The sequence below is a fragment of the Schistocerca piceifrons genome, chromosome 5, assembly GCF_021461385.2.
Source record: "Schistocerca piceifrons isolate TAMUIC-IGC-003096 chromosome 5, iqSchPice1.1, whole genome shotgun sequence".
Taxonomy (NCBI): domain Eukaryota; kingdom Metazoa; phylum Arthropoda; class Insecta; order Orthoptera; family Acrididae; genus Schistocerca; species Schistocerca piceifrons.
Genome location: NC_060142.1, coordinates 510873262 through 510897542, shown reverse-complemented (window position 1 = coordinate 510897542; position 24281 = coordinate 510873262). Strand labels below are relative to the sequence as shown.

The following is a 24281-nucleotide window of genomic DNA, read 5'->3' as shown; positions in this document are numbered from 1 at the left end:
CCCCATTTCTTTTGAGAACTGAACTCAATACGTGTAAAAAAAAAGTCACATCTCCAAACCTCTGCATCATCCATTGATACAATTATTCACTTACATTCTGTGGTATATGTTGATAACATCTGCAAATGTGTTGTGAATAGAGTTAATAATAAAGAAGCAATAAATTAAAAGTCATGCCTGATGCTGCCATTTTATTACACAAACAATGAAAATGTAGGAAGAGAAACATATTTTCTTTCATCATTTAGTGTGGTGTCAGCAAGGAAAACAAGAAAACTTCATAAAGTTTTGAAACTCTATACAAAGTCTGTTGGAAGTCACTAATGTTGTCGTTCTTAAATATACAATCACTATGATCCATGGAATTTGTGCAACATGAGTTATGCTGCGTCAAGGCATATTCACAGCATTAAAAGTCTGGAGGGTTACCGATGGTGATCAACCTCACAGTCTGCTGTGTAGGTTGGTGAGTAGTACATATTTTTTCCATACTTCCCTCACAAAAGAACCCATCTAAATGTATACCATATGGGCACCAACAGCTGAATGACTTCAGCATGGACTTCACACTACTGTGCTACTGTTTATCTATCACTGTACCTATACAAATTCTTAACAGCAACCAGTAACTATTACCAAACTAGAGCTTCAAATTATGATGTAAATTATTAGTTACAATGTTTAAAAAAGGCCTTACAACTCCAGGCTACTAATATACAATATGTTCAGACAAAAATTATAGTCAGACAATATTCAGATACACTGATCAGCTTCATATTATCTAGAGTGCTTGTTATATTACTTTTTAAATCTGTGTATTCAAAACAGGAATAGGAAGTATGTAATCAACTGCTGATAACTTCTGTGAAGCTCATAATGTAACTGCACCAGTGGTCTCTCTCTCTCTCTCTCCCCTCCCCCCTTCTCTCTCTCCCTCTCGCACACACACACACACACACACACACACACACACACACACAAACACAGTACGTGATTTCCTTCAACAATCATCACTGTAATAAAAGTGTTGCACACAGATGTAAAATACTTACATATTACTCAGCTTTTTCTGGAATGATCTTATGATATCATGCAGTCGTTTGATTTCTTGTTTTGCTGCTTTATACTTAAGATCCTGTAGATAAGGAAAAAGCTATTACTTTTTTCTGATGTATTTCTTATTTTCTAATTACTTCAAGCAAATGTGGAGTTTCTTAAGATACAGTGTGCCTTGCGTTCAACTTTCGGCATGAGAACTAATTATAATAGTAATGAATTTTTCCACGGTGCCATGTTCATTGAAGACATGTCTTTCAGGATAAACAGCTTTGAAATACAAATTTATGGAGTGTCTGAAGGAAAATGTTTGTTGGTAGCCCATATTTAAAAATGATAATACATCAATAAAACTTGCAATGGAATACCCACTGTATTTATATTTAGGTAGAACTATTTCCCTACATAAATGCAGAATAAGTACAACATAATAAAATAAGTGTTGCTAAATATTGTGATGGTATTCTATGCTATGGGAAGTGGAGTACGTAAGACTAATTGAGTTGCCACGAAAGGAAATTTGCTAGGCTATTTTAAATGAGTCTGACTATGGACAACTTGCCCGTAACTTTAATTTTTGTTTTGTTGTGATTTTTCTTTTGTAAATAATTCTATGTCAACATTGGTTACTGAATAGATTGTGTTTTGTGAAGGGTTTCTAGACAGGACATTGTAACGTTTCGTCCCTCATTGTTGTCAGTAACTAAAGCTTTTGATATTTTATTTGACACTGATCATAGATTAAAAGCTTGTAAATTGAATGGAATTTCATATAAAGTACTAAAAAGAGGATGAGTTGTAGCTTCAGTTGTATTACCAGAGCTTTAAGATGAGCAATCATGCGCATACGGTGCCCATTTTGAAATGCAAGTATTTGAATCAGTTTATTTAGAAATTCATCTGGTGAAGTGAAATATTCTTGCACATCTGGTCTCATCTGCAAAAGAAATTATAATAAATAAATGAGGCACTGTTACTATGAGGACAGTTAACCTGGGTGACTAAATTTTGTGACCAGATGGGTAAATATCAATAAAACATTAATGTGACTGAATTTCTGCAGATTGATAGAATAACTTAAAAATTGTGCAAATAACTGAGCGGCAGAGAAAACACAGGGCTATAGTAGATGAAAATACGTAAAGAGGAAGTGTAAAAATATATTATTTTTAAGTTTTTGCCTTTGTACTGAGGAAATGGAGTAGCCTACAGAAGAATGTTCACAAACATGCAGCAAAGAACTACAGTAAGTTGCCTTCACTAAATACAAACAAAAGTAAGGTAAAGAACTTATAGTTTTGAGATGTTATCACAACAAACTGTCTGGTTCAGTGTTTCTATCTTACTATAAAAATTTATGAACTATGAATTTTACACACACACACACACACACACACACACACACACACACAAACACACACAATCATATATAAAGTCATAGAAAAATAGGCTACACCAACTACTATTTTAAAAACACAGTATACACAGCAGAAAGGTCTACATACTCTGCTAGCCACACATGACATTATTTTGCTATGAGACAACAGCAATATCTGCAATGTTCTTGTTGTTTGTTTCTGTGAGAGGTATTCACATTTCATCCAGCCTCTTCATCATACCACATTATCATATATTCTTCTTGTGCAGGCCTACTATCTTTTTGAATGCATTTGAATGTTCCAGGAATAGGATGATTAAATTACTCAACAATATTTCAGTTGTTGTTGCCATTTGCTAATGACATACCTCGTTCAACAGGTCATGAGAAGTAAACCAGAGCATCATTGCTTTCTCCTTTCTAAATCTTTATTAGCTATCCTACTGTAAACAATATTGGAAGTACGCAACGCATTTTGTAAATATTGGTCTGGATTATTCACTCTGTTGCTGTATACAGACTAATATACAATGAGTGATCGTACGGCGCCATCTAAATATGAATAAAGAAAAGGAAAACAACTAATACATAAGCTAAATGTGATAAACAGGATCTTCCAATAATGTTGTCATATATGGTTGAGAAATATGTACAAGATATACCTGGTGTTTGTTTACGTAACTGAGTGTTTTAAATATGATGCAAGTACTTACTTTCGATGTTAACTGAGTTGTTGTGTACTGATTGCCACATACACCACACTTCTGTTGCAAAATTGCTGTAATTAATAAAGGACATCACATTATTTCTTTACTCACACTGGTTTAAGTATATAGATAAGTCTCACAGTCCCTCCACATAGGTCTAAGTCAAGAAATGGCAGAATGAAGTAGATAACGTGCAAAACTACTGCTGATGACATTGCAAAAATGTCAAGGCGAAATATCGTGAGATCAAATAGTTACTCTGTTTTCAATGATTTGTATATACAATTGCTGATTTCTAGTAAGTAATCGCAGAAAACTAGGAAACTAGTTTCTTTTTTGATTTCTGTTTCAGAACACGATACTACAATCATAGGAAGATTATTCAAGTTCAAATAATGTGACACTATTCATTTAAATAAAAACTTCGTAATTACTCGATTTTAAGCACTCGCTGCAATAGATATGACCACAGCTAGTTAGTAAGAATTTTCTTTCACGAATTTCTGACGGCTGTGTATAACAAGAATTGCAGTGGATCCAGTCCATCTTCTTCGATTAGAGAGAACAATTTAAAGCACATTTAGGGTTTCTCTTCAGTTTATACAGCCTGCACACTTGAAAGAACAGCTGAATTAGAATGACGAAGTTTATAACACTTCAAACTTCCCTCCAACACTTTTTCGGGTGAGAACACATGCCAAAGAGTAATCATACAGATAATTCACATTATCTTGTAGATAAATCTCTGATTTGCTTATTGCATTACAGAATCGTCTTTGTCATTAGAAATAAAATTAACCTCTCAAATGTGTATTTTCGATTAAATAAAACATCACTTTACCAAACAACGTTATACAGTGCACATCTGTCCATCACCACGGCGGCACATCTCTTGAAATTCAAAAAAAGTGTTGCTAACAAACGTCACGGAGTGTGGTGGGGATGCATGTTCACAGCTGACACCGGGAGCGCTAGTGGCGCACAGATCGCCACTGTGCTTAGCCGGTGTAAGGCTGCCAACAGAGCGGCGTGAAGTTGCATGTGCGTCTTCTTCGCGAGAGCTTCGTGTGTGCGACATTGTAATCGCGTAAATAGTCTCGTGCAGAAATGTCGGAACGATTCAAAGTGACGAAGTCGGAAGACCCGACCACTTTTCCCAACTACGGCGCTACCACAGGTGTAGATGCAGACGACGTTCATGGTAAGCTGGCGGGCGGCTCAGATGTCAAACAGCAAGGGAGTTCTGCGGAAGAAACGATCGGTAGGAGCAAAACTATTGAAATGGAGAAAAAAACTAGAATTTTGAGTCTATATTGTTTCCTGTTGCTATCAGGTTCATTCTTTTTGTGTAGAGATTCTTGTACTTCATTCTTGCTTTTCGCCTTCACTTTGCTCCTCTTCGTTATTCCTACGAACATATTCGCTATTAATCGCATGCTCATAATTATTAACGTTCCTGTAAAAAAATTCTTCTTTTGCTTGTGGCATTTCATTTTGAGCGGCGGGTTGCGTAGCCCGCCAAAACTGAATGTAGCGCTTCTTCCTAGCGTCCACCGGCAAATGATGCAGCTGCGGATTCGCCACACGAAAGAAAAATTATCTACATTTATGGCAATGTCAATTTGCATGGTTTGATGCTAGTGTTTTTGATGTATCTCATGTTCAATTTCAGCATGTGTGCTTCCTGAGTGGAACTTTGTTAAAGTTTACAAAGCTGTAGTAGGCTTCAAAGCGCATCGCTTGCTATTTTACTCAATTTTCTACAATTTTTGTCTTCTACCTAACTTGACCGTGAAATGTACTTTGTAGATCATTCTTGTTCATTAAGATCTATCTTCGAATGTTTTAGAACACGTAGAACGAACGACCACCTACATCGGTTCAGCTATACCGGCATGAGTTTAATCACGTAATAAAATTTGGAAAGAAAATAAAGTTGAGAGGTTCTGCGTTGTCTTAAGTTAAATTATGGACGAGATACTTCAATTCAGATGAAATGCGAATTACACTGACCGTCTTTATGATTCACATACTTGGGCGCTTCGGGTACCAAGTATACTAAGACATTCGGATACTAATACATTTTGGGCAAAGAGGAAAGCAACACGTCTTCTCTAAACTGAATACAGGTGCTCGAGTAATATTTTCATCATACTGATAGTGACAATTTATCACAGTCGGTACTAATTGTTCAAACAAAGAGGTAGCGGCACGTAATGTGTTTCTGTGTTTCCGAAGACCACTTACCGAAAAATTATTATCCACAATAAAACATATCAGTGTAGCTTAGAACAAGCGGGTTGTAGACTACACATTTTTAGTATAAGTAGTTTACCGATCTTTAACGCTGACGAAAAAAACAATGGTACTGTCACTTTCCAGTTGTCGACCAGTGTGATACTGAATTCCTCTATTTCCTTGTAAAGTACGTCTATTTATCTATCTTGAGCATGTCTGTTGGTTACATGGTTTTGGACTTTTGTAATCAGAGACGCCGCACGTTGATGTGTTGGGGGGACGCTCACAGAGAAGTTCAAGCAAAATCAAAAAATTTCTTTCATACAACGACGCAGAAATCACCCTCAGTCAGAGGCAGCTCAGCGTACACTTGGTTTCAGTTAAACGTGTTTGTCATTTATTCTTACACACCTTAGAACGATTCACAAGTAATCTTTACAGTTTCTGGAATTTTCAAATTAGCACAACTGTTTCTAAAAGTGCTCATAGGTCAATGAATTTATGAAAGCAGGTACTGTTGAAAAACGTCTGATACATTAACAGAAAAACTGGACGTGGATATGATAACCGAGCCACTATACGCTTGTAATTACAACCAGCAGTAGACGAATATTTAAAAAAGAAAAAAAAGCCTTCACCCATTTTCTGACAGGGTAGTAACAGGAATTTACCTTGAAAGGTGGCAAAGGCATGTTTCAGAAAACCTCGGCATACGTTTCCCAGTTTTTCTGAGAACTGTCATGTAACATATCTGATAGCAGAAAACAATTAAAATAGCGAATACACTCAGGGACCCTACTGCAAAGAAGGCGCATATCGGTCCACTGGTAGGAGAGATTATGGCTGGCTCTTGATAGTGATCCGCAGAGTTCTTAAAATTGACAGACCACACCGGGGAAACACGTATCTCGACGGATTACTTGGATGAAGAAAAGAACGTGCACTTTTCTGTTCAGTAAAACAAAAAACCGGGTAGCATTTCTGCAGATTCACTAAGAATATAAACGTTGTTCGAATTTATTTCCGAAATAACTGCTTTTTGTCAACTCACCGGATGTGGCAGCTTCGATAGAGCCTAAAAATGCCTGCAGAATAAAAAGCGCCAGGCATTGAACTGACTTTTTGGAATATGGATGCCTAGTCTGAAGGCGTAGACAAGACATACTGTGAGTAAACGGAACCAAGGTACTTTGTAACGGTTCACCAAGTGTGTGTGTGTGTGTGTGTGTGTGTGTGTGTGCGTGTGTGTGGATTCAGAAAGAAAATAATTTTCCGAAAAACGTTATGTATTACATCTCTGTACAGATTGCGATCAGCTCTTGTAGGAGAAAGAAAGAAGGTTTTGGTTGAGATCTTTCTTCTTAACAGCGAGATCACTAAGTTTCTAAGGATTGGTGGAATCGTTTGCGTTTCTAAGAGCATTCGCTCTTTGGACGCCACGATTGCTCAGGCATTAACAGATCTGTAGGAGCGTCTCATGATCGTTTCTCTGTTGAAACAAAAAGCGCGGTGCAGAATAGTAGCCATTACTTAACAGGAACGTTTGTTTACGAAGCAACTCAACGGAGAATGAGCGCTTGAAGAAACATTTTCTCAGTTACTCGCTTGCTACACATCCATCTGTTTCTTACAAGTGAAACTAACAACAGATTCACTATAAATGTACATAAGCAGTGGCCAGATGCGAATAAAGTATTTACTGACGTGCCGGATGTACTCATCAGACTTTTGTGGGTGATGCCTTCTTTCGTCCTTCTCATCAAGCAGTTCGGCCATTTTGTCTCCTTCAGAAGACATTAGCATCCAAGGCAGAGACAGTGGCCACCACGCAAACCCATGAGTTCGTCGGGCCAGTACAACTGGACGAGATCCTTACCACATCTGACTCGTTAGCTCTATTTTTAGCTTTCAACACCCTACGAATCCTGAGAGGTAACTCCGTTCACCTGATGAACATAATGCAGAAGCTGGTTGAGCTACAGCAGTATCCAGCTTCGGTGAGCTTTCTCTGGATACCAACAAGCCAAGGCATTCAACAAAATGACTACTCGGGGACACAGCGAACACTTGCTTAACCCCCACGTCAATACATCCGCCTACATCTGTAAACTTAAAACTAGGGCGTATAACACGTGAAACTTCACGGCAACTTGCCTAGACAACTTTGCAGGTCGGGGGTTTAAACTTTCCGTCTTGTTCGTGCCTCCTACAATTGCCACTGTCCTCGTGTCAGGAAATGAAACATGAAGATCATCGCGAACTTCTTAAGACACTGTAACCTGGACATGTAACTGAGTTTCTATTACCACGTATAACCACAACCTAACGTAGATATTTCATTTCAGAATACATTAGTGTACCTGTGGTATTATTTACTCTTTTCCTCAAATAATATGAAAGAAACGTATTTGTTGTCCAGTTACCGAATAGAGAATACGCAGCCGAATACCAACAAAGAGAAAAAAGAAATATATTTCAAAAATTCTTTTCCAGAACTTTGATGCTATCTATAAAACTTAGTTTGCTTATGAAAATAACATCGGATCATGTTAAAGAATTTCTTATATTATTTTCGTCTCATCTGTTTCTTCAGTGTCAACTGGCGTAACTTGAACAAAATGTTATAAAAGCTAAAATTTTGTGTTGTTTGCGTAAAGTGTAACGCATAGCAAGCATCCAACTAGGTGAATGTGGGAAACCTTCCAAAACCATACTGAAATTGGCCTACAGAACCAGGGATGTTTCTACCATTATGCAAGACTAACGGCCGCCTAGGGCGGCAAAATTTTAGGATCAGCAAAGGGCGGAAAAAATTAATTTCAAATCAAACACAGAAAAAAGTGAGCGAATGAGAAAAAATGAAGATGATGAAAACTTAACATCGAATTGTTTTCAAAAGCATATGGAACAATTACTTCATAAGTCTTTATTTACTTTGACGAAAGTAAACGCATTGGCTCTACCTACCTCTAGCAGCCGCTAGTGAGTACGAAACGGAAACAAACTCTTTTTGGATGAAATATTCTCGGGCTTCCATCCCGGTAGCTGCGTCGAAAATTCGCGACGTTTCGACGAGTGTCATTCTCATCTTTTCCAGAAGATGATGAGAATGACGCTCTTCGAAACGTCGCAGATTTTCGACGCAGCTAAACGGATGGAAGCCCGAGAAGATTTCATCAGCAGTATACACCAGGAAAGCCTATATTCACAAACTTTTTTTTATTTTTTATTTTTTTTATTTAAGGTTTGACGACCACCATGACCACTCAGTGGGCTATAACCAGTCACTCGTCCCTAATTTAGGGGCACTGACTGCAGGGAAGGGAACAACCAGAAACTTTGGACAAACACAACGTCCATGCCTTACTGGGATTAGCACACGGACCCATTTCGAACGACTGATAAGAAGCCAATGGCTTAGACTACAGCACCACCACGAGGGCTAATAAAAATTGTTGAACTCTGAATAGAAAATGCAAGCAAGGCGTCATTCATTTGTTTAATCGCTATTTCAGTTATTTTGGGATATTTTAAAAACTGAGAACGTTTTTGTCTTCAGTCACTTTTAGTGGAATTGAGGGCAAAGCGTGAAAATTGAGGACTGTCCCCGGAAGATGATGACGTCTGGGCACATTAGTTATCGATTAAACATGATAGGAAACTTGTATTAGTCTGCCATGGGATGTCGATGATAATGACGGGGTGGGGGTTATCGGACTGACCGATGGTAGTAAAACCAGGGGACGTCATTTTTTAGTTCTCGCCTACAGCGCTGAAACACCTAGCAACGGCCCTAGACAGAACTGACCTAACAGCCTAGGGCTAAAACAAGATGGCCCTTCTTTCCTCGCTTTGGCCCATTATTCTGCAACCATGCTAAATGGCTTACAAACTTCGTACGTGCGTGGCTGTTTTGTATTGCTGTGTCGCGCTCCAAAGGTTTCGAGAAGATGCCTTCTGTAGGAACGGATATATTTTCGACCTCCAAATTTCACACTTTTCTTCTCTTTTCTATTGCAGCCATTCCATTTTGGTCCACACATGAAGCATGAGCAGCACACCCACCAGTATACACTGACGGCTTTCTACTAGATCGACTAAAGTCGTTTTTCCGTGTAAGACTGAATGTTGTCTCACGAAGCCACCACAGGCAGTGTTTGCTCACGAAAGAAGGATTTCGTTGTGCAGCATGGAGCTGGAGCGTCCTTGTGGAAATCGGAGACATATGTTGGCCAGGTGTACTACAGTCATGTTCGTGTATTGTTGTGCTGTTGACCGAAGAGGGGAGTATCTTCAGAATTTGGGACAGGCTCTGTGTATCAGGGCGTTGGACCGGTCTTTCCCTGCAGTTCGATACGAGGCATATGAGGAAGCGAAAATGACAGAGAAAAGGATTGGGGACTACTCCGGCACTGTTCTATGAAGGTTCAAATCAGCATTAATTGGAAAACAGCGATGCCAAGGATAGGGCACAAATTCTCCTGCGCAGCTTGACGAGAAAACAAACCCAAGTTATACATGCTGCACTCACATCATTCCCCGTTCCGCCCAGCAATGCCAAATATGCAGTTTAGTAACATGTGCAGACATTAAGTTAGTTCGGTGGTTGGTATCATGTTCCGTGGATCATTTGTACGACTAATCGTAACGATGTGGAACCAGTCACTTATGTCTACATGCTGACCATTTGCAATTTTTTTAAATACTGATGTGAGTTAGTACTTGCTTTCCATCTGCTTTTAACGATTACAAAAATAGAAATTCTTCTATAGAATAGAGAGAGTTATCAGGGAGAACCAGTTTCAGTTTATTTCCAAATTTAATTTCGCTGTCTATCAGACGTTTTATGTCACTGGGTAAATGAAAAAAAATCCAGTTGCAGTATAGTGCAGCCCATTTTGTGCTAAAGACAGCTTCAGTATGGACTGTTGAATGACATTTTTTCCTTCTGGTGTTGTAATTATGTACTTCATTGTTCCTGCAGTGGATATTTACAAGCTGAATGAGGGGATAATGTACTGTAATTCAGTAATCAAAATGCGTAACGCCTTAAGCAAATGTCTGCAACATGATCGTGAGTGAACACTACATATTATTCTTGCGGCAGGTTTACGAGCAATGAAAAGTATTTTTCCGTAAATACGCTACTGGCCATTAAAATTGCTACACCAAGAAGAAATGCAGATGATAAACGGGTATTAATTGGACAAATATATTATACTAGGACTGACATGTGATTACATTTTCACGCAATTTGGGTGCATAGATCCTGAGAAATTAGTACCAAGAACAACCACCTCTGGCCGTAATAACGGCCTTGACACGCCTGGGCATTGAGTCAAACAGAGCTTGGATGGCGTGTACAGGTACACCTGCCAATGCAGCTTCAACACGATACCACAGTTCATCAAGAGTAGTTCAAATGGTTCTGAGCACTATGGGACTCAACATCTGCGGTCATCAGTCCCCTAGAACTTAGAACTACTTATACCTAATTAACCTAAGGACGTCACACACATACATGCCCGAGGCAGGATTCTAACCTGCGACCGTAGAGGTCGCGCGGCTCCAGACTGTAACGCCTAGAACCACTCGGCCACCACGGCCGGCCATCAAGAGTAGTGACTGGCGTATTGTGACGAGCCAGTTGCTCGGCCACCGTTGACCAGACGTTTTCAGTTGGTGAGAGATCTGTATCCAGAAAGGCCCGTACAGGACCTGCAACATGCGGTCGTGCATTATCCTGCTGAAATGTAGGGTTTCGTAGGGATCGAATGAAGGGTAGAGCCACGGGTCGTAACACATCTGAAATGTAACGTCCACTGTTCAAAGTGCCGTCAATGCGAACAAGAGGTAACCGAGACGTGTAACCAATGGCACTCCGTACCATCACGCCGAATGATACGCCAGTATGGCGATAACGAATACACGCTTCCAATGTGCGTTCACCGCGATGTCGCCAAACACGGATGCGACCATCATGATGCTGTAAACAGAACCTGGATTCATCCGAAAAAAATGACGTTTTGCCATTCGTGCACCCAGGTTCGTCGTTGATTACACCAACGCAGCGTCAAGGGTAACCGCAGCAATGGTCTCCGAGCTGATAGTCCATGCTGCTGCAAACGTCGTCGAACTGTTCGTGCAGATGGCTGTTGTCTTGCAAACGTCCCCATCTGTTGACTCAGGGATCGAGAGGTGGCTGAACGATCCGTTACAGCCATGCGGATAAGATGCCTGTCATCTCGACTGCTAGTGATACGAGGCCGTTGAGATCCAGCACGGCGTTCCGTATTACCCTCCTGAACCCACCGATTCCATATTCTGCTAGCAGTCATTGGATCTCGACCAACGCGAGCAGCAATGACGCGATACGATAAACCGCAATCGCGATAGGCTACAATCCGACCTTTATCAAAGTCGGAAACGTGATGGTACGCATTTCTCCTCCTTACACGAGGCATCACAACAACGTTTCACCAGGCAACGCCGGTCAACTGCTGTTTGTGTATGAGGAATCGGTTGGAAACTTTCCTCATGTCAGCACATTGTAAGTGTCGTCACCGGCGTCGACTCTGTGTGAATACTCTGAAAAGCTAATCATTTGCATATCACAGCATCTTCTTCCTGTCGGTTAAATTTCGCGTCTGTAGTACGTCATCTTCGTGGTGTAGCAATTTTAATGACCAGTAGTGTATGAGTTCCCCAGAAAATCATTCAATATGACATTCATGAATGAAAATACTTCAACTTACTGACTTACCTTTCCACAAGCGGCAACGGTTCGAAGTGCAAATGTGGCCGAGTTAAGTTGTTTTGGGTGTTCAAAAAGTGTTTTTCTTTTCAGCTGAAATTCTCATTATTATGGAGGCCTAACCATGTTGGAAGTTTCCACCCTATTTATTATTTCTTTACGTTGTGTTACACGTATCATTGGTGTAATACCTCTAGATGTGCAGAACTGAATACGTTGTGCAATTCTGAAATTGAGACACTTGTCCTCCACATGATTTTTCCCGCTGTATTTTGTCTGACTGGGCTGGATTGATTTCGCGCCATTTCCATTACCTTTCCTCAACTCTCCATCCGTTAGCTTCGTCCGTCTTTGGCTTTCAGCTAAGTAGGACTACGTTGGTTATGAATCAATGTTATAGTTTGGAGGACACTGGTCATCCACCGGAGCACTAGTGCTACAATCCGAAACAAAGTAATTGGATGTTACTTTACTGCGTTCCTAGATTCGATCCAACTTTCATATGCGTAATTTTAGGCGTATCGAAACTAATTACAACTAAATTTGCTCTTGCTCTTTACGTAGAATACGCACCTACGAAAAGTAAACATTATCTATACTTTTGTTTTATGGAATAAATGTCAAAGGTAAAAAAAGTAAAAAAAAAAAAAAAAATCAAGCGCAGAATTTAACAGAGATCCCGATGCATGGCTGGAATGATTCCATGAGCTGAGTGATGAAGATCCTGCCAGTGATATTGCTGACTCAGAGAAAGATGATTATGTGCATGAAAGTGGTCATGATTCAGGAACAGGACAAAAAGTGTCAGAAAATGATGAATATTAATCAGAGGAAGAAGTAATTCGAGAGGACGTATTTCTCTTAGGATAAGATGGAAGAGAACTAAATATCCTACCAATGTTAGAACAAGGTCTTGTAAAATTATAGGCGCATTGATCTAGACCCAAAAATGAACCTCGTAAAACCTAGACACACAGAGATATTACTAAGTTCTTTTTGGACGACAGTATCATACCGTTTACAACAACAAGTACCAATGTTTATACGTACATGAAGTTCGTGGTAACTTTCCTAGGGAAAAGAATGCTAAGGAAACTGTTGTAGAGATCAGAGCTTTCATTGGTTTGTAATATCTGTGTGGATCTTTGAGACGTTCTGGCCGGCCGGGGTGGCCGAGCGGTTCTAGGCGCTACAGTCTCGAACCGCGCGACCGTTACGGTCGCAGGTTCGAATCCTGCCTCGGGCATGGATGTGTGTGATGTGCTTAGGTTAATTAGCTTTAAGTAGTTCTAAGTTCTAGGGGACTGATGACCTCAGAAGTTAAGTCCCATAGTGCTCAGACCCATTTTTTTGAGACGTTCTAGAAAGATTTTATCAAAGTTATCCCACAAATCAAAGGGTTGGTTCAAATGGCTCTGAGCATTATGGGACTTAACATCTGAGGTCATCAGTCCCCTAGAATTTAGAACTACTTAAACCTAACCAACCTAAGGTCATCACACACATCCATGCCCGAGGCAGGATACGAACCTGCGACCGTAGCGGTCCCGTGGTTCCGGACTGCAGCGCCTAGAGCCGCTCGGCCATTCCGGCCGGCAAATCAAAGGGCAACGAACTAGAATCATGTTACTTACGCACGAGTGAAAACCGATTCAAGTTGAACTTTAGATGTCTGACGTTTCATAGTACACTTACTAGAGGTCTTTGCAGAGAAAATGACAAATTGACTAGCCGGCCGAAGTGGCCGTGCGGTTAAAGGCGCTGCAGTCTGGAACCGCAAGACCGCTACGGTCGCAGGTTCGAATCCTGCCTCGGGCATGGATGTTTGTGATGTCCTTAGGTTAGTTAGGTTTAACTAGTTCTAAGTTCTAGGGGACTAATGACCTCAGCAGTTGAGTCCCATAGTGCTCAGAACCATTTGAACCATTTTTGAACAAATTGACTGCTGTCAGAGAGGTACTAGAACAGTTGCCAAAAATATTTATCACATAGTATATTCCTTACTGTATTTGTGTAATAGGTGTATTATATTTAGATTTAAATTTAAAAAATCTTCTAACTAAAATCATTCATATACATCGTTCCAAGTGTCCAAATACACCGTTTGTGCTGTGGATCCATGTGAGTGAACATGTTGGGGATTAACGCGCGAGTGACGGAGGGTTAAGAACATTATTTATCATTATATGTGTTGCGATATGTACATTTGGACTGATTATAGTCCTATCATCATACGCAAAAAGAAGTAATTGTGGTTGTTGTGTATTAGACGGGAGGTCTTCTACAAATAATTACGAGAAACAATTGCGGACCTAAGATAGAGTCTTATGGAACTCCATAAGCGACTTCTCCACAGTCAGAAGAATCTCCGCTGCTTACATTGGCTGTTTTACTAAGTTTTAGTTTTGGTTAGTTGTGTCATTATCTATTGCTTGGCTACACCGACAGTTCCATAAAACGTCACTTTATCTAGGAGAATATTGTGATTCACGCAGTGAAAGGCCTTCGTTTGGTTACTAGAAATTGGAGAGCATTCTATAAAGAATTAAGTCTTCCAGACTGGGGCAAGTAACTAACTCCTCCTCCCCTCCCCCACGCGAACGTGTAGGACTGTAGGTTACGGAAATTTAAGAGCGTTCAGTGAGTAACTGCTCTGTGAACTGGAACAACGGGGAGACCGAGTTACTGAGTTGGAACAGTGTGGGAACGGATGCGCAGATCTGGTATCTGCCTTGCAGCCAACTTAAGCTTGAGAAATTTTTGGTGAGAACGGAGGATAGGAGCCTATTGTAATTTTTCAGCTGAAACAATGACGTGCCAGTGACTGAGTATAGCTGAGAACATACACTGATCAGCCCACCTACCCAATAGCCGGTATGTCCGCCTTTGGCACGGATAACAGCGGCGACGCGTCGTGGCATGGAAGCAATGAGACCTTGGTAGGTCGCTGGAGGGAGTTCACACCACACCTGCACACACAAGTCACCTAATTCCCATAAATTCCAGGGAAAGGCGTGGTGAGCTCTGACGCCACATTCAGTTACATTCTAGATGTATTCCATCTGGTTCAGATCTGCCGAGTTGGGGGGAGGGGGGACAGTACATCAATTGGAACCCACCACTGTGTTCTTCGAAGCACTCCATCACACTCCTGGCCTTGTGACATGGCGCATTATCTTGATGAAAAATGTCACTGCCATCGGGAAACATGATCGTCATGAAGGGTGTACGTCGTTTGCAACTAGTGTACGGTACTCCTTGGTCGTCAAGGTGTCTTGCATGAGCTCCGCTGGACCCTTGGATGTCCACGTGAATGTTTCCCAGAGCATAATGGAGCCATCACCAGCTTGTCTCCGTCCCGTAGTACAGGTGTCTAGGAGCTGTTCCCCTGTAAGACAATGAAGTAGCGACCTCCCACCGGCATGGTGAAGACCATGAAACGCTCTCCCACTGCGCCAACGTCCAATGCCGACGGTCACGTGCCCATTTCAGTCGTGGTTGACGACGTCGTGGTGTTAACATTGGCACATGCGTGGATTGTCGGCTGCGGAGGCCCATCGTTAGGAGTGTTATGTGCAATGTGTGTTCAGACACATTTGTACTCTGCCCAGCATTAACGTTTGATATGAGTTCCGCCACAGCTAGCCGCCTGTCCCGTCTTACCAGTCTGCACAGCCTACGACGTCCGACGCCTGTAATGAGGGGTGGCCACCACGACGTCTGGACGTGGTTTCACCTTGGTTTCGCCACGTGTAGAAGACGCTCACCACAGCACTCCTCGAACACCCGACAAGTTGTGCAGTTTCCGAAATGCTTGTGCCGAGCCTCCGGGCCATCACAATCCGCCCTCGGTCAAACTCACGTAGATCGCGCCTTCGCCATTCTACACACGGACAGCACTTTTACTGATACTACATGCCCCGTGCTTGTGTCTGACTAGCAGTTATTCCTCGAAAGGTTACGCTACAGTCGCCTGGACGGTTTATATCGATAGAAGGCCATTCTATGTGGTACGAAGTCTTACCATAATCCAAGATGTTCAAAATGGCTCTGAGCACTATGGGACTTAACATCTGAGGTCATCAGTCCCCTAAGAACTTAGAACTACTTAAACCTAACTAACCTAAGGACATCACACATCCATGCCCGAGGCAGGATTCGAACCTGCGACCGTAGCGGCCAAGATGTTTATCAACAGTTGCGGACTGGAGGAGAGAGGCAGTGAAAATCACTGCATCAGCCTTGTATGTATCTATGTATACATTTCGTTTTTCATTGCTTTCTTGCCATAGGATATGACCGTTCCAGTGAAAGGCACGTGTTCACAGCACTGACCCATATCTACACTCATGCTCATAAATTAAGGACAATTGCAGAACTGGCGGTAATAGCATAGGCACATAGGTAACATACATGACACGGATATCTAAGTCCACGGTATTGGTGATAAGTTGAGAAAACCGTCCCGAAACACATGTGCTACAAAACGCCACTGTTTCCTGCGCATGTACCCCGACATCAATATGAAATATGATCACCATGCACACGTACGCAGGCCGCACAACGGGTAGGCATACCCTGGTTCAGGTGGTCGAGCGGCTGCTGGGGTATAGCCTCCCATTCTTGCACCAGTGCCTTTCGGAGCTCCTGAAGTGTCCTAGGGGTTTGAAGACGTGCAGCGATACGTCGACCGAGAGCATCCCAGACGTGCTCGATGGGTTTTAGGTCTGGAGAACAGGCAGGCCACTCCATTCGCCTGATATCTTCTGTTTCAGGGTACTCCTCCACGATGGCAGCTCGGTGGGGCCTTGCATTACCATCCATCAGGAGGAAGGTGGGACCCACTGCACCCCTGGAAAGGCAGACACACTGGTACAAAATGACGTCCCGATACACCTGACCTGATACAGGTCCTCTGTCAAAGACTTGTAGGGGTGTACGTGCAACAATCATAATCCCACCCTCCATACAGGTCCCTTACAAGGACATTAAGGGGTTGGTATCTGGTTCCTGGTTCATGCCATATGAAAACCCGGCGAGAATCACTGTTCACACTACACCTGGACTCGTCCGTGGACATAATCTGGGACCACTGTTCCAATGACCGTGTACTGTGTTCTTGACACAATGCTCTACGGGCTCTCCTGTGACCAGGGGTCAGTGGAATACACCTTGCAGGTCTCCAGGCGAACAAACCATGTCTGTTCAGTCAACTAGACTGTGTATCTGGAGACAACTGCTCCAATGGCTGTGGTAAGGTCCCGAGCAAGTCTACTGCAGTACTCCGTGGCCGTCTGCGGGCACTGATGGTGAGATACCGGTCTTCTTGTGGTGCTGCATACTGTGGACGTCCAGTACTGTAGCGCCTGGACACGTTTCCTGTCTGCTGGAATCGTTGGCATCATCTTGAGATCACACTTTGTGGCACACGGAGAGCCTGTGCTACGACCTGCTGTGTTTGACCAGCCTCCAGTCGTCATAGTATTCTATCTTCATAACGTCATCAATATGTGTTCTTTTAGCTATTTCCAACACACAGTCACCATTAGCACGTGTGAAAACGTCTGCACACTTACTCGCTGCACCGTACTTTGACATGCACCAACACACCTCTGCGTATGTGGGCTGTTGCCAGCGCCACCTTGCGACGACCGCAGATCAAATGCACCGCATGGTCATACCCCGAGGTGATTTAAACCCGCAAATCACCCACCAGAGCGTTGTTTCACCTTGTATCAGCATTATTCTTAATTTATGAGCATGAGTGTATTTTGTAATGAGAAACTTTGTTTTTAAGCGAACTTACAGAGCAAGACTGATCATAATCATATTTTTGACATCTGTGAGCGTCGATCGATATACAGAGAACGAAATGTCAGGGAATGAGTGTCCAAACTACCGTTGGCGGAAGCATACAACCTGGAAAAGGACAGTATTGTCAACGGTTCAAGAACACCCGATGTGGCATTTGGATGTATGTGGCTCAGTAAACTGTGATATCGCTGTTTGTAGTTGTCGACTGTGGTGCAGTCCATTAGCAGAGCAGAACTGTAGAGATGCTACACAGATTAATCCCTAGTGCATGACTTCGTTGGTATTCCTTGACGCGATAGTTCAGAGTAATGTAAGACAGAATGATAAGGTGAATCTTACAATACAAAAATAAAACGACAGAATGCCGCTCACTGGTAAATTTCTTAGGACGTAACGATTAAGGAAGCTATTACTTATTTGTTACGATTCCGTGTGTACTGAATAAAAATGTATCTCTATTTGTGAGATACAACTGTTTGTTTTATTGTATTCATTGTATAATTTCACAGTTGTATTGTCGATGTACGAAATGGCCGATATGCGAATGGCTGAATGCTCCCCATACTTGTGTAACTGAGCTATCTTCGTTTGTACTATATGCACATAATTTTATTCTTCCGAAAATCATCCATATATTCGGAAAAATTCGTGTACCCTGCAGCAAGTTAACGATAACACGTCAGGTTAGTTGCAAAGCCAACAGCTTTTTCGAAGTAGCTATTTTCTGTAGGGTACAGCTTAGAATACTTAAACAGATTTTGCTCGTAATATCTTCTGTTTATTAATATCGCTTCGCATTCCTTTCTGTTTCTTTGGGGCATTTATGGGACTTGCTGTATTAGTCAATAACACAGTAGTTGACAAGAAGCCACGAAACGTCGTTGTTCTCATGTCCTATCTCCTGTAACCTGAAACAACACGGCAGAATTTATTACCAAGAGAAGAGTCGCTGGACAGACTTCGTAGAAATAGATCTCGAAACCACTCCCTCCCCGGTCGTCAGAATTGGAATGTTCCTGGTATCCGAAAAACTGTTTGAGACGATTGTCGAACGGTACCATGATGAGACTGTTGCTGACTTCTCATGCTTTATTTAGTACCGTGATCGGCCAGGCATATTTATCTGTTGTACTGTTTTATATCTTTTCACTGACATTGTCTTTTCCGAAAGTTTTACAGCTGACTTAATTTTAGTTTGTGTGTTTGTCTTGATGCGAGAGACTAGACATTAAAATCATGTGTATCATTTAAATATGTAGCAACATCCAATCTCTGAAGCCCATAACGTCATTGGTTTATGAGGTCCGAATTTTTAATAAGATTTTTAATGGTATTTTTGAACCTCTACTTTTAGTACTCAGATCTCGATTTTAACTTTCCAGATTTTTAGGTTCATCTACAAGACATTGTTCAACAATTCTCTGCATTCATTTTATGAGACATTATTAATTTAATTTCAGTATTAGTTTCAAATTTCAAACTTAAATTTTCTTTAATTATCGGTAGATAAATGTGATAATAATATAGACACAGCACATTTTCGATAATATTAATGAATGCAAATACCCCAAGACTACTTTCTGCAAAAATTTCATTGAGATGGGTTAATATTTAGGATACAAAATTTGGAATTCAACTTCGAAAAACGAACTTACAGGAAAATGGATTTTAAAATTTTATTAAAAAATGAATGCTAGTGCAAGACATATTCATTAAAGTTCACCAGCATCATTCATACCGAACTCAGATACAGATTCTACAAGACTCAAAAATATTTTTCTTTCTTTTTTTCTTTGGGGTACTTGGATCAAAGGACACTGCGCTAACTTTCATTTACATTTCGCGTTTCGCCGTCGGTGCATCTTGCTAGTAGCGCATCAGATGCAAGTCTCTGATAGACAGGTACTCTCTTGACCACTTTGGCAGCTATCGGTGTGCCACGGCCCCTATCACAGTCCACATTACAAATAATTCTTAGACGTATTTGTAATTCCAATAAGGCCAAATCGTTTAGGGAACTAAGAGTAAACACCCCAAAGTTGTGAAACAGCGGTTAAAATTTTTTGAAAAAAAATTGAAGTTTTAGGGTAGTGTCTCCCTTTAAACACAACTGCCTAATAAGAGATTATATATCGGGTGCTAAACACCTGGATCAGATATTGGCGAGGTTCACCTACACACAATAAAGGAAGATCTGTGTTCTTGACGGCAATATGTCGCTAGGAGTACATATTTGTTTCTTAATCTCTTGGCTTAACCAGTATCTACACGGCCGAGTGGATTCAGGGGATAATTCAGTATCGCCTGTTACGTTTGCTCAGCTGCTCGCGGAGGAAGCTAGATGAAGCTGTCATCTCTATGCTTTCGCTCTTATGTCTTTACATCTACAGCTATACTCCACAAGCCATCGTGCGATGTGAGGCGGAGGTTACTTTGGTTACTACTGTCAAATCACCATTGTTTTCAGTTCCATGCACGACTGGTGCGCGGGAAGAAAAACTTGCGTACAAAGTTGAATTTATCTGATTTTCTCGTCATGGTCATTTTACGAGACGTATGAGGGAGGAAGTAGTATGTTATCAGATTATTCAGTCTTCAACGCACGCTCTCGGAATTTCAACCGAATCCTTGAAAATACTCTCATTTCGAATATAATATACTTTAACAATTTTTTTCATAATGTGGGGCCACACTCATAATATATTTCTTTAAAGTCGGTACCCCCATTAAACTTTTTTTTATTTACAATGTTACATTTACACGATCATGATTTCGGCTTTGAAGTGCCATTATCAAGTGTTTTAAGTGTTATACAGTGCCTGAGATGGCATACTGTCGTATTTAAAATACACTATTAGCCTACTACTTTACCAGAAATATTCACCCTTAGAAAATGTGTCTAATAGTGTATTTTAAATACGACAGTATGCCATCTTAGGCACTGTATAACACTTTAAACACTTGATAATGGCACTTTGAAGCCGAAATCATGATCGTGTAAATGTAACACTGCAAATAAAAAACAGTCTAATGGCGGTACTGACTTTAAAGGAATAATATACTTTCTTGAGACTGAGAAGCTTATGTCCACGAATCAGCATGGTTTTAAAAAGCATCGCTCGTGCGACACTGAGATTGCCCTTTTCTCACATGATAAACTGCGAGCTGTGGATGAAGGGCAACAGGCAGAGTCCATATTTGTAGATTTCCGGAAACCGTTTGACACGGTGCCCCATTGCAGGCTGTTAACGAAGGCATGAGCATATGGAATAGGTGTAGGTACACAAGTATGGGAGTAACTTGAAGACTTCTTAAGTTACAAAACCGAATATGTTGTCTTCGACGGCGTGTGTTCATCAGAGACAATGGTATCGTCAGGAGTACCCTAGGGAAGTGTGTTAGAACCACTATTATTTCCCTTGATTTGGCGGACAGGGTGGGCAGCAATCAGCGGTTGTCTGCTTATGATGCTGTGGTGTACGGGAAGTTGTCGAAGTTGAGTGACTGTAGGAAGATACAAGACGATTTAGACAAAATTTCTATTTGGTGCGATGAATGAGAGGTAGCTTTAAATGTGGAAAAATGTAAGTTAATGCGGATGAGTAGGAAGAACAAACCTTTCATGTTTGGTTACAGTAATACTTGTGTCTTGCTTGAAACAGTCAACTCATTTAAATATTCGGGTGTAACGTTGCAAAGAGGTTTCAAATGAAACGAGCAAGTGAGAACTGTGGTGGGGAAGGCGAATTGTTGTTGTCCGTTTATTGGGAGAATTTTAGGAAATAGTGGTTCATCTCTAAAGGAGACCACATACAAGACTCTGGTGGGACCTATTCTTGAGTTTTGCCGAGTGTTTGGGATCCGTACCAGGCCGTATTGAAGGAGGACGTCGAAGCAATTCAGAGGTGGGCTGCTGGATTTGTTGCTGATAGGTTCGCACAAAACGTAAGTGTTACGGAGATGCTTCGCAAACTCAAATACGAATCCCTGGAGGGAAGATGACGTTTTCTTCGAGAAACACTATTGAGAAAATTTAGAGAACAGGCTTTTGAATCTGACTGCCGATTCTGCTGCCGTCAACATACATTGCACGTTACTGATTACAAAGATAAGATTCAAGAAATTAGGGCTCATGCGGAGGGGTATAGATAGGTGTTTCTCCCTCGCTCTTTTTGCGAGTGTAATAGGAAAGGAAGTGACTTGTAGTGGTATAGGGTACCCTCCGCCACGCACCGTAGTGGCTTGCGGAGTATCTATGTAGATGTAGAACCTCTCCGTGATGCGCAACGCATCTCTTGTAACTTAGGTAGGGGAGTTGGTTGAACACCTTGGTGACACACTCACGTTTCCTGAACGAACCGCCGGCCGTTGTAGTCGAGCGGTTCTAGGCGCTTCAGTCTGGAACCACGCGAACTCTACGGTCGCAGGTTCGAATCATGCCTCGGGCATGGATGTGTGTGATGTCCTTAGGTTAGTTAGGTTTAAGTAATTCTGAGTTCTAGGGGACTGGTGACCACAGATGTTAAGTCCCATAGTGCTCAGAGCCATTTGAACCATTTTTTTCTGAACGAACCCTTGACGAAACGCGCCGCTTTTCCTTGGATCCTCTCTGTGTCCTCTGTTAACGCTAAATGATGAGGCTCGTGCACTGACGATCAGTTATCAAGTCTCGGGTGAACGGCGTTTTTATAAGGAATTTCTTTCTCAATGGATTACATTTCCTTGTGCCTCTTCCAACAAATAACTACCTGGCCTGCATACGAGGTGTGATAAAAAGTAACAGGAATTTTTGTTTTTCTTAAAGAGTCTTTATATATTCATTATCAGCAACTTTGTCCCCTTCAAAGCAGTCCCTCTCAGATATAATACACTTGCGCCAGCGCTTTTTCCAATCTTGGAAGCACTTTTGGAACTCACTTTTCGTTATGGTGTTGAGCTCCTTCAGCGATTCTGTTTTTATGTCATCAGTGATGGTAAAACGACGTCCTTTCATGGTTCTCTTCAGGCATGGGAATAGAGAGGAGTCGCAGGGGCCATGTCCGGCGAATACTGTGGCTGAGACAACATAACGGTTTTGTTTTCTTTGCCAAAAAATCACAAACAAGCATTGAGGGGTGAGCGGTAGCATATTGTGATGCAATTTCCGCGAGTTATTTTACCAGAATTCTGATCGTTTTGGGATGATGGGATGAGAAGTTCCACCTTATGCAAGACACCTTTTCTCTTTTGTTTCACCCATACATGTTTCAGCACTTTTGTGCTATCGTCAGTGGGTTCTATATTTATTTTAACTGTAAATTTGTTGTTAACATATTAACATTTGTGTCGTTTACAACATTATGTTAAAGTTGCATTTATAACTTAATTGGCGAAAAGTGGGTGTAATCATAAGTAACATCTAATCGTTTTTTTCGGATTGCTTCGCGGCGCATAACCTCAGGGTAGTATTCTTTATTGACTGTACGACCATAAGGCAGGAACTCAGGATGCACAACTTCACAGTAATAAAAGCAAACATTGAGAAGAACCTTCAAATGTGATCGAATTTGTCGATTTTTTTTCGGTCTTGGCGTTTCAGGCAGTTTCCATTTTTACGATTGGCTCTTGGTTTCGATGTCATAGCCATCCGGATACCCATTTTCCGTCACCTGTTATAACCTGTACTAGAAGTTCTGGACCGTCGTCGATTTCATTCGACGGTTCCTGAGCATGTCTGCGCGTCGTCGTTTTTGGTCGAAATTCAACAATGCCGGAACGAACTGTACTGCTGCACATTACATGCCCCAAACATCAGAAAAAATCCCTTAGTATGAGCCAGAGATTATACCAAAATCATCAGCAACCTCCCTGAGGGTGATCCGGCGATTTTCCAGAACGATTTTCTTTACTTCTTGCAGACTGTCGTCAGTAATTGACGCACTAGTGTGTCCAGGCTGGTCGTCTTCTTCAACGTCTTTTCGACCGTCTTTGATACGTTTATAACACCCGTAAACTCTTATCTTACTCATAGCAGCTTCGCCAAAAGCCACAGTTGACGTTTCGAATGCGATACCGCACTTGACTTCACGTTTCAAGTAAAATTTAGTGCAAAGCCTCTGAACCCCTCTCTCTCGAAAATAATAATTGGCCGAGCACTCGGAAACACGCATAACCTTTTCGACTGTCAACGATAAATATTCAAAGCAGCTGGAAACCTAAACATACATCAGGAATATGTGTGCCGGCCGTTGTGGCCGAGCGGTTCTAGGCTCTTCAGTCTGGAACCGCGCGATCGCTACGGTCGCAGGTTCGAATCCTGCCTCGGGCATGGATGTGTGTGATGTCCTTAGGTTAG

General features: G+C 41.6%; 1 protein-coding gene across 2 annotated transcripts in view; it reads right to left on the bottom strand.

Annotated features, from left to right (window-relative positions):
• The window catches only part of LOC124798424 (zip homologous protein 2-like), a 113663-nt gene extending 109584 nt beyond the window's left edge, over positions 1 to 4079 (bottom strand). The window contains exons 1-4 of one of the 2 annotated variants that reach the window (XM_047261831.1): positions 3983 to 4079; positions 3148 to 3212; positions 1874 to 1993; positions 1053 to 1135 (exon numbers count right to left, since the gene is read on the bottom strand). In XM_047261831.1, the coding sequence (XP_047117787.1) occupies positions 1053 to 1135; positions 1874 to 1993 (203 nt within the window). In that variant the 5' untranslated portion in view covers positions 3148 to 3212; positions 3983 to 4079. Of the gene's footprint in view, positions 1 to 1052; positions 1136 to 1873; positions 1994 to 3147; positions 3213 to 3575; positions 3952 to 3982 lie in introns of those variants that run through there. The other variant, XM_047261830.1, reaches the window with a different exon arrangement.
• Between the last annotated feature and the right edge of the window lie 20202 nt (positions 4080 to 24281).